This window comes from Lactuca sativa, chromosome 7 (assembly GCF_002870075.4).
Source record: "Lactuca sativa cultivar Salinas chromosome 7, Lsat_Salinas_v11, whole genome shotgun sequence".
Classification (NCBI taxonomy): Eukaryota; Viridiplantae; Streptophyta; class Magnoliopsida; order Asterales; family Asteraceae; genus Lactuca; species Lactuca sativa.
In genome coordinates, this window is record NC_056629.2 from 168,208,945 (window position 1) to 168,219,729 (window position 10,785).

At 39.6% G+C, this 10,785-nt stretch overlaps 1 protein-coding gene across 1 annotated transcript; it reads left to right on the forward strand.

Annotated features, from left to right (window-relative positions):
* Positions 1-2,573: 2,573 nt before the first annotated feature.
* On the forward strand, positions 2,574-3,544 carry LOC111919115 (uncharacterized). The gene is made up of 3 exons (XM_023914730.1): positions 2,574-2,706; positions 2,776-3,082; positions 3,355-3,544. Exons 1-3 carry the CDS (start codon positions 2,574-2,576, stop codon positions 3,542-3,544), a joined length of 630 nt encoding a protein of 209 aa, XP_023770498.1.
* The last annotated feature ends 7,241 nt before the right edge of the window (positions 3,545-10,785 follow it).

Below are 10,785 nucleotides of genomic sequence, written 5' to 3' on the forward strand. Positions count from 1 at the left end.
TAGTGGGTCGAAGGCACCAATGCCGACCCATGGTTTGATATGCTAGGGTGCTAGATGCCTGCGTGACTCTTGCGTTTGTATGTATGCTTATTGGTTGGGGCCCAATGGTTAATCTGCATGTCATTACTTTTTTTACTTGTATGTTTGTATGATGGGCGAGGCCCAATGTGAGAGTTAGGATGGAGCCTGTTATACTTAGTGTTCGGGGCCCGTTATGCGAGTTAGGATGGAGCCTGTTATACTTAATGGGCGGGCCCGTTACACTCATCGGGAGGGGCCCATTATATGTTTGATATGTGTGGTATGTGGTATACGGGGGAAACTCACTAAGCTTCGTGCTTACAATTTTCACTTTATGTTCCGGGTACTTCTGGTGCAAAAGGGAAGAGCTCAGGGTGATTGCAGTGCACACACGATATAGTTCAACATTTTCATGATAACTTTGATAATTTTTGATGTTTTGATAAATTTGTTCTTTTGAGAATTATGTTGATGTTTTGGGATAATGTTTTATTAATTGAAAAAAATGAAATTTTTGGGTCTTATTTTTGGGATGTTGCAAGTTGTATCAGAGCCTTGGTTTGAGGGATTCAGACATACTCTCGGGTGTGTCTGAACTCAAACTGAGGATTTGGTAAAGTTTTTCAAAAAGAATTTTTTTAAAGAAAATGGTTTTCTAATACAAGAAAGGGTGCGGTGCATGCAATCAACCGAGCTCAAGTAAGTTTTCCCAAAATACCCATACATGTTATCTAATATGATTTGATTTGTGGATTTGTGAATCACATGCTAGTTAGGTCTACATATCTACTCAATATTGCATGATAGAATTCTAGGAGATATGCCTTTGTATTCCTATTGAATGACCTTGTAGACTTGCATGCTAGTACTGATCATTCAGTGATAGGATGACCTGATTAGGTTATGTTTGGTTCTGATTACTTGATACTCAAATGCTGCTTGCTTTGTGCTTTTTAGGAGTTCTCACTAGTTTCGGCTAACTAGTAAGCGAATATGTTACGTTACATAATATTGAGACTAGATAATTTTAGAAGGTTAGGTTTTAAGTCTATTACACAGCTCTTGTTTGAAGTCCAACCATTATAGTGTGAGACCTCTCATTCGAAGAATTATCTGGTTTTGGTGATATGTAATTGTATTTGTGAGCTAGTTAGAGGAAGTTAGCGGGAGTTCCTTCTGCAACTGATGGCTGAGAGTGGTGTGGAGTTTGCCCTAGGAAAACCTAGGAAGAGATTTAGTGCTGGGAGCATTATATTGATGAAGGTTAATTGTATAGATATAAAGGGACTTGGAGGATTCAAGGCAATCCTTGAGAAAAGTAAGGATAGATATGGAAGGTAGTATGGGCCCATACTACTGGAAGCAGAGGATCCGTACTTAAGTCAAGAAGAGTTGCAATGAAACCAGGAAGCTTATAGAGTTTTGTGATCCCTTGGTATATTTTGATGCGTATTCTGAGGGTTTATATGGTGTATTTTCAGTATGGTGACTTTGCGAGACAGACCGGTTGGCAGTTCTAGCGCTGGGGAGGGCTCGGGCTCAGGTTCTAGAGCCGGACAGTTGGATGATCAGACGAGGGAGTTCATTTCATCTGATATTACACATAGAATACTCGAGCAGACTCATGTAATCTTTGGTACAATCAAGGAGGGTATTGTGCACCTGTTAGAGGAGCAATTGAGCTTTTTCCGTTATGAGATGGTGGCCTTGATTGGGGCGTGTTCCTTGACCTTCAGGTAGTTCTAGGCATGTGGAGCTCCAGACTATCACGGGGCGAATGACCCGATAACGAGCAGGAGGTGGTTAGCAGATTTTGCTAACACATTCCGCACTAATAGTTGTCCCGAGGGGGAAAAGGTCAGACTTGCATCCTGTCTTCTGTAGGACAGGGAATAAGATTGGTGGGAGGAGTTTGGGTGCGCAGTTAGTGATGAGTCTATTGATACGATGACATGGTATGCTTTTACGATGAGATCCAGGGCTGAGTTTACACCAGTGATTGAGGTGCAGTAGTTGGCGCGAGAGTTTCAAGATCTCCGTCAGACTACTGAGATTGTGACTAAGACCACTGCGATGTTTCTTGAGAGGTCATTGTTGGTTCCATAGTATTTGGCGAATGGGGAGATGAAGAAGGCGAGGTATCATGGGATGTTGAGGAGTGATATTCGCTAGTTTGTGAGCTGATCCAGCTGCAGGACGTTGGAGAATATGATAGAGAGGACTAGAGAGAGAGATTGATTTGGAGATGGAGAAGAAATGGAAGCCAGATTATGTGTTGAGTGCAGAGGGTTCGAGCAAGAGGCCCAAGGTTGTTGATACGAGAGGGAAGGGCCAGCAGGGTCGGGGCCACTATGGCAAGTGTGGCAGGTCGCACGATGGGGCGTGCAGGGTAGGTGGTTCTGGATGCTTCAAGTGCGGCCAAAATAGGTCATATCAACAGGGATTATACTGCTACTACCACCACCACCCCGTTATCTGATCTGATTTTCTTTCATTGCAATAAGAGGGGCCACAAGAAGACCCATTGTCCGAGTTTGACTGCAACAGGACTGATGTCAGCACCTGCTCCTGCAATTCTACAGATTACTAACGACCGTCTGGGCAAGGTGGATGCACATGTGGCGAAGAGCAGGGCTTTCCAGTTGACAGCCGAGGAGGATCGTGCAGCTCCTGACGTGGTGATAGGTATGTATCTTATCCTTATCTCTTTATTTATATTGACTTGATTGCTTATATTTATATGTTTTATTTTAGGATCGTTCCTTGTGAACAATATTCATGCATTGGTATTGTTTGATTCGGGGGCTACCCGATCCTTTGTGTCGCTTGTGCTTAGCAATAGGTTTGTCGGAGCTCCAGGGGAGCTGGATTGTCCTTTAGATATTGATATTGCAGACGATCGATCTGTCCGGGTAGCGAGGGTTCATCGGGGTTGTATTCTCCAGCTGTTCAGCGAACAATATCTGGTTGATTTGGTTCTCATTCCTTTGTCTAGGAACAATGTTATTGTGGGTATGGATTGGCTGAGACCCAATGGGGTGGTGATCGAGTGTGAGCAGCGGTTAGTTCGGATTCGAACCCCAAGTGGGGGAGAGTTAGTGGTTCTGGGAGAGAGAGCTTAGAGTGGAACAATCTTGTGTTCAATAGCGAGGGCCAGGCACTATATTCAGCAGGTTTGCTCCTTTGTCACCTATGTTATGGATACCCGTGATAAGGGTAAGGCGACTACGTATGATGTGCCTGTTGTGCGGGATTATCCGAATTTGTTTCCAGAGGATTTTCTTGGGGTGCCTCTGTAGAGGCAGGTTGAGTTCAAGATTGATCTGGTTCCAGGTGCAGCTCTGGTAGCCAAAGCTCCGTATCGGTTGGCTTCTCCTGGGATGAAGGAGTTATCTACATAGCTGCAGGAGCTGTTAGACAAGGGATTCATTCGACCGGGAAGTTTACCATGGGGAGCACCCATCTTATTTGTGAAGAAGAAGGATGGGGTCCCATCATATGTGCATTGACTACCGGGAACTGAATAAAGTAACGGTAAAGAACCGTTATCCACTGCCGATGATTGATGATCTATTTGACCAGCTTCAAGGTGCATCTTGGTTCTCCAACATTGATTTGCGATCGGGTTATCATCAGATGAGGGTTAGAGATGAGGATGTGCACAAGACAACTTTCCGGACTCGTTATGGTCGTTACGAGTTCATGGTGATGTCTTTCGGGCTCGCCAATGCTCCAGCTGCATTCATGGATCTCATGAACCGCGTGTGCAATCCGATGCTGGAACGGCATGTGATTGCATTTATCGATGATATCCATGTCTATTCCAAGACCCAGGAGCAGCATGAGGAGCACTTGAGGGAAGCGCCAGAGACTTTGAGGAGGGATAGACTTTTCGCGAGGCATACTCCAGAGGTATGTTGAGCGTACTCCAAACCATCATAGTTGACCACCATCAGGGTGGTTGACCTTGTACGTAGGGCATACACCGAGTATGCGGGGCGTACTCTCGCATCCTTCAAAACCTAATAAGTGCTTAATGGCTTAAGCACTTACGTCCATATTACAGATCCAAGGCTAAAATACACTCTAGAGTCATAAAGTTTCCAACTTTATGACTTTACATGCCCATTAAGTGCTTAACTCATGGTATTAATCCATTAAGACCTTCTATAAGATGGATGGAGCAAAACTGACCATTAGGACTTCATTTTTATGACTTAGGACCCCTCTTAGGGTCTGAAAGGACAACTTAAATCGTCAAGAACATGCCATGCTCAAGATAAGACATTTCTGACCAAAAAGTATCATGAAAACACCCATTTCAAGATCTACATGATTGAAAAATCAAGTTGCAAGCTTTATAGCTTTAAAGGGTTGCAAATGAAGAATAAATCCCAGTTCCAAAGTGCTTCACTCTCCAAACACACACTTTTAGGCTAAAAATGGCTTCTCAAGGAGAACTAGGGCTTCAAACACGATGAGAGGGTGGAAGCTGATAAGGTGAAGGGAAGGGAGGCCATAAGGATGCTTAAATACCAGTCAAACCCTAACAATTAAGGTTTCTTCATTTAGCAAGTATGCCCAACGTACAATGATGTACGCCTAGCGTACACCACGTACGCATGGCGTACTCCGAAGCCTTAATTTACCAAAATGTCATTAAGGCCCTTTTTGCATACATTTCCTGAAATTTGGGACCAAATGCAATATAAATGAATTAAACGGTTCAAATTGAAAGTACCTTATCATTAGGATGTTACATTGTGTCACAAACTGTTGTTCTATGTCACACTGAAACTTAGAAAAATCATAACTTCCTCATACGAAGTCATATTTAAACATTCTTTATATGCACTCTTTCGTAATTTCGATTACTACGATTTTCATTTAGATTAATTAGGCTAATAAGGAACCTATCACCGATTCATATTTAATGACACACTTAGCCATATAGATTTAAACACAAAACATTGAAAAATCATAATTTCCTCATACGAAGTCACATTTAAGCATTCATTATATCCATGTGCTCATGGTTACAGTCTCTACGATTTTTGTTTAGATAATTTATCCTAAGTAATCTTTTATTTTTATTTTATCGCTTCAACGATAAATTTTATATTAAGATTTTCAACAAATATTATATAATCCTAATATTTGTCCACATAACATGTATACGATAAATATTTATCATCCCATAACATATATGAAAAACAATTACTCCAATCAACGATTTTAATTGTTCGATAAAATGTATAATTATTACTATTATACTCCAAACGTCTAGTCTGAAATTGCACACGTTACATCCGACGTAAGGAGACAAAAGGTTTTAAACATAAAAAGGTATAAACATATGTTTATTTTTCCATGCATGTTTTTCATGCTTTGTAATTTTGCATGAGACAGTTTTTAAAAATTTGCTTCACAGTGAAATTGTCATTAATTAATCCCTTGAGAGGGGAAACCCTTGTAAGTTCTACATGCATGTGTTTCCTTCTATCCATCCAAAATTCAAAACAACCAGCTAGTCTAAATGTTGACTTTCCTTCCAATAGGTCGGTTAAGAAGTTCACATGTGTGCATATTTTTGGCAGAAACCAGATGCCCCTAAATACCTAATAAATAACGTGCCTTATCATATCGTGTGTTTTTTGGTGGAAATTCAGTTGCCACTAAACACCCAATAAATAACGTCCTTTATCATATTGTATGAGTACTTGAATTCCGAGAGCTCTCTAAAATATAATGTATATTCCTCAAAGGAATCTAAACATGTCTTTTGACAAACAAAAACATAAATACATTTTACATTTTCAATGCATTTAAGATAAATTACATCTCTCAATTGTATGTATATTTATTTTACATTTTCAATGCATTTAAGATAAATTACTTCTCTCAATTGTATGTGATGGCCATAGACTTTCTATAATTACCGGTCAAATAAAAAAGCAAGGCAAAATTTTGCTTACCGTGTCTTGATGACAAGTCATTGCACGAGGTCGAAAATATTAAATTTTGAAAGATTAATGATTCATTTTAACCAATTGAGATTGTTATGTCCATCTTTCAATACATTATTTTTAATTGATTAGGTAATACTCTATAGTAAAATACTAATTTATTAGAAGACTCCTTTTAACCAATTGAAATTGTTCTTTTTCCATCTAATGATAATGTTAATTAATCAGGTAATACTTCACGATGAAATACAATATTTTTACTTTTATATATTTGCATTCTTCATTCAGCCAAAACTAATAATGGTTTTACTTATTAAAAATCAATTCAGAATCTTGGTTTAAAAAACCATTTCTTTTGAATTTTGGATAAAAGTCAAGAGTCAAGACGTTAAGTGAAATGCTTAGGTGACCGTTAAATATTAATAATCTTGATTTAGAAGTTATAACCACCCATCTACTAACAAAATCATTTCACCCAACACTTCATTCACAAGTTACAAATATCAAAGTTTTCTAGAAGATGTTGAGTGATATGCAATTGAACCATAACACCACACAAACATGTTACATTAAAAAATTGCCAACGAAATTTATCATATTCAATTGATGTCAATGTCGTGTTTACAATCTATCCACACAAACGAACATAGCCTTTTCTACTGATAACCGTGTTTAATAACAGTCACACGATTTTTTACAAACAAAATGTTTTAAATGACAAAAAATCATTTTAATGACAATAATTATTTTTGATGTACAATTTTGCGGTATGAGGTCGAAATAGAGACAAGAATCCTATGATACACCTACTCATAGATGCAAAAGCTATATATTTATTAAAGAAATTGATTGATTGAAAAAAAAACTAATCTTTATTGACATCTCACGATGGGTATAAATAACATCAAGAAAAAAAAATAACAAACTACCCTTAATAATTGGAATAGACAGCTAATAAACTAAAGATAAGATAAGACGGGAATAATTTAAAAATCCTTTACTCCCCCTCAAGCTGGAGCATGCAGATTTCGAATGCCTAGCTTGCCCGATAGAATACAAAGTCGTTCTGCACCTAGAGCCTTGGTAAAAAGATCAGCAACCTGAAGTTTAGTATCAACACGAACCGGTTGAATTTCTTTGGTTTCAACTTTTTCTTTAACAAAATAACAATCCATCTCGACATGTTTTGTTCGTTCATGGAAGACGGAATTGTTTGCTATGTCTCGTGCAACTTGGTTGTCACAATATAGAGGCGTGGGATGATCTTGAGGGGCTTGCAACACTTTTAATAACCAACGTACCCACAAAACTTCACTGACTGTGGCCATAGCCCTATACTCTGCTTCGGCTGAAGAACGTGACACAACTGTTTGCTTTTTGGTTTTCCGTGAAATAGGTGCACCTCCCAAAAGTAATAAATAACCAGTACGTGACCGCCTAGTGTAAGCACATCCCAACCAGTCAGAATCACAATAAGCTTGTAATTCCAAACCGCCATCTCGTGGCAACAAAATACCTTGCCCTGGTGTTGCCTTCAAGTACCTTAGGACCCGAAAGGCAGCATCCATGTGTGGTTTTCTGGGGTCTGCAACAAGCTGACTAAGCATATTAACTGAATATGCGATGTCAGGCCGTGTAGCTTGCAAATAAAGTAATCGTCTTACCAAACGTCTATACTGGCTGGCATCAACCGACTCACTGTTAGTACAAAGATCAAGTTGTAAGTTTTGTTCCATAGGAAAGGAACTAGGTCTACAACCAAGCATCCCACTGTCTTCTAAAATATCCAGTGTATATTTTCTCTGACTCAACACTATCCCATCAGCAACTTTAGCTACTTCTATTCCAAGGAAGTACTTCAATGAGCCCAAATCTTTAATACTAAATTGCTTGTCTAAGTAATCTTTTGTTGCTTGAATTTTGTCTGAATCATTTCCAGCAATGATAACATCATCCACGTAAATTAAAGCCACAACAAAAGAGTTGTTTCTCTTGTACACAAAAAGAGAAGCATCTACATGGGATTGCACAAATTGTAAACGAGTGAGACTTATAGTGAATTTTTGGTACCAATTTCTGGAGGCTTGCCTCAGTCCATAGAGCGATTTTATCAACCTACACACTCTATGATCTCCTTCCTTTGAAAATCCTTTGGGAATACGCATGTATACTTCTTCATCAAGGTCGCCATGTAGAAAGGCGTTGTTCATATCTAATTGATGAACAACCCAGTCCCTCTTAGTTGCAACAGCAAGAAGAGTTCTTACTGTTACAAGTTTTGCCACTGCTGCAAAGGTATCATGGAAGTCAACCCATTCCATTTGTGTAAAACCCTTTGCCACTAATCTTGCTTTATAGCGTTCTATCTCACCATTCGGCTTATACTTGATTTTATAAACCCATTTGGAACCTATCACTCGCTTTCCTGGTGGTAAGTGTTCAAGCGTCCAAGTACCATTTTTCTCTAAGGCTCGAATTTCATTCTGCATGGCTTCCCTCCACTTTGGATCCTTTGAAGCTTGTTTAAAATATTTGGGCTCTTCGTGACTACTCACAGCAGACAAGAAAGCCTTGTGTTTTGAAGAAAAATTCTCGTACGAAAGGTAATTCGCCATTGGGTGGTCCGTAGAAGATGACTGTGTGGGTGTTGAGTTGTCTATTGAGGGAGGGAGTGTGATGACAAAGTCATTGAATTTCTTAGGCATAGTTCTGATTCTTGGTTCTTTTCTGAAAGACTATTCAGGAGCTTTTGGTTCTTCAGCATGAGGTCACGGTTGTTCGTCTTGACTTTGAGATTCTTGATTAACAGGAATAGTGTTGCCCTTGACATGCGTCTGATCCAGGCCAACAACATCTGGAACTTCTTGTATTGTCTCTTTGGATTTATCTTTCGCTTGGTACATGCTTTCTTGTTCAGGTGGGTCACCTAGATTGAGATTGTGTTCTGTGTTGCATGGTTGTATTTTTTCTCTGTTTTCCCTAAATGGAAAACTATTCTCAACAAACTTGACATCTCTCGATATTATGATCTTGTTGTCATCAAGATCATAAACACGATATCCCTTTTTACCATGTGGATAACCCACAAAAACTCCAGGCCTCCCCCTCACTTCGAATTTATCTCCTCTTGTTTCTGTATTTCTAGTATACACCAAACAGCCAAAGACCCTTATATGATCATAATTGGGTTTCTACTTGAATAAGATTTCAAATGGTGTTTTATAACCAATCACCTTCGATGGTATTCGGTTGATAATATATGTGGCTGCAAGAACACATTCGCCCCAAAACATTGGTAACAAGGCTTCAAAACGAAGAGAACGGGCAACTTCAAGAAGGTGACGATGCTTGCGCTCAACCACACCATTCTGTTGTGGTGTCTTGATGCAAGATGTTTCAAGAGTTATCCCTTCCGTTGAATAGAATTCTCTCATGATTGTGGAAACAAACTCACCACCATTATCACTCCTTATTCTTTTGATTTTCTTTTCGAATTGTGTCTTTACCATTTTACAAAAATCTATTAAGTAAACACTACCCTCATACTTGTGCTTGAGGAGGAAGACCCAAACTGCCCTGCTATAATCATCCACTATGGTCAAGAAATAACGTGCACCAGAAATAGAAGGGGTACGATACCCACCCCATATGTCACAATGGATTAACTCAAAACAATCATTTGTCTTAATAGAAGAAAAGGAAAATGGTAATCTAGTAAACTTTGCCTTTACACATGAGTCACACGTTTTATTTCTTAAATCAAAAGTAAAATTCTTCAAAAAATCAATCCTATGAAGCTTGGATTCTGAAGCATGTCCAAGTATTCTATGCCATGCCTCGACATTAGTGGAAACCAACATAGCCTTCCTCTTCCTTACTTCTGAATCCATCTGGTATAGCCCCTTCTCCCGACTACCCACACCAATCAAGTTCCTCGTTTCTAAGTCCTGAGCAACACAGAAACCACGAAAGAAAGTTACAACACAATTTAGATCATCTGTTAAGCGACCTACTGAGAGTAGATGGCACTGAAACTTAGGTATATACAAAACATATTTGATCTGAATCCCATTGGGAAGTGTCGATTTTCCCTTTCCCTCAACAGGTACCAGGGCACCATTTGGTATTTTGACTGGGTTCTCATGACCACAGTTCACTTTGTTTTCAAGTAAATCAATGTTTCCTGTCATGTGTTCAGTTGCACCTGTATCAATAATCCAAGGCTTATTTTTCTGATTATTACCTGCCATATTAGCACTTAAATCCTCTGTGTCTCCAGCCTTGGGTGTGTTAATAGAGAGATGGTTCAAAACCAATTGATATTGTTCACCTGTTAGCCCTTGTATTGGGCTTGAACTGGATTCTGCGAAAGCTGCCTTTGGAGCTTCCTTTTTCACTTTTCCTGGCCACCAATCCGGGTACCCTATCCTTTTAAAACACCCCTCCTTGTTATGCCCAATTTTGCCACAATGAACACACTTCTCCACCTCCTGTGTTTTGCAGTTCGCCTCCTTGCTGGATGAATTGATTTTCTGTGATGTGCCTTGTTGGTGGTCTCTCGTTTGTAAGAAAAACTTTGGAAGGAGGCAGCTTCGTGGGAGGGCTTTCTTGTTGCTGAGATCGCTCGTTGCTGCTCGTCCTCAGCGACCAAATGATAAGCAGCTCCCAAGGTGCGTGTAGGTTTTGAGGTCAGAATTTGCGTTCTGACTGTAGAGTACACATCATCGAGGCCCAACAAGAACTCATAAAGCCTTTCCTTTTCCTTACCTTCATTCAGCCTTTTTCCGATTTCACAGGT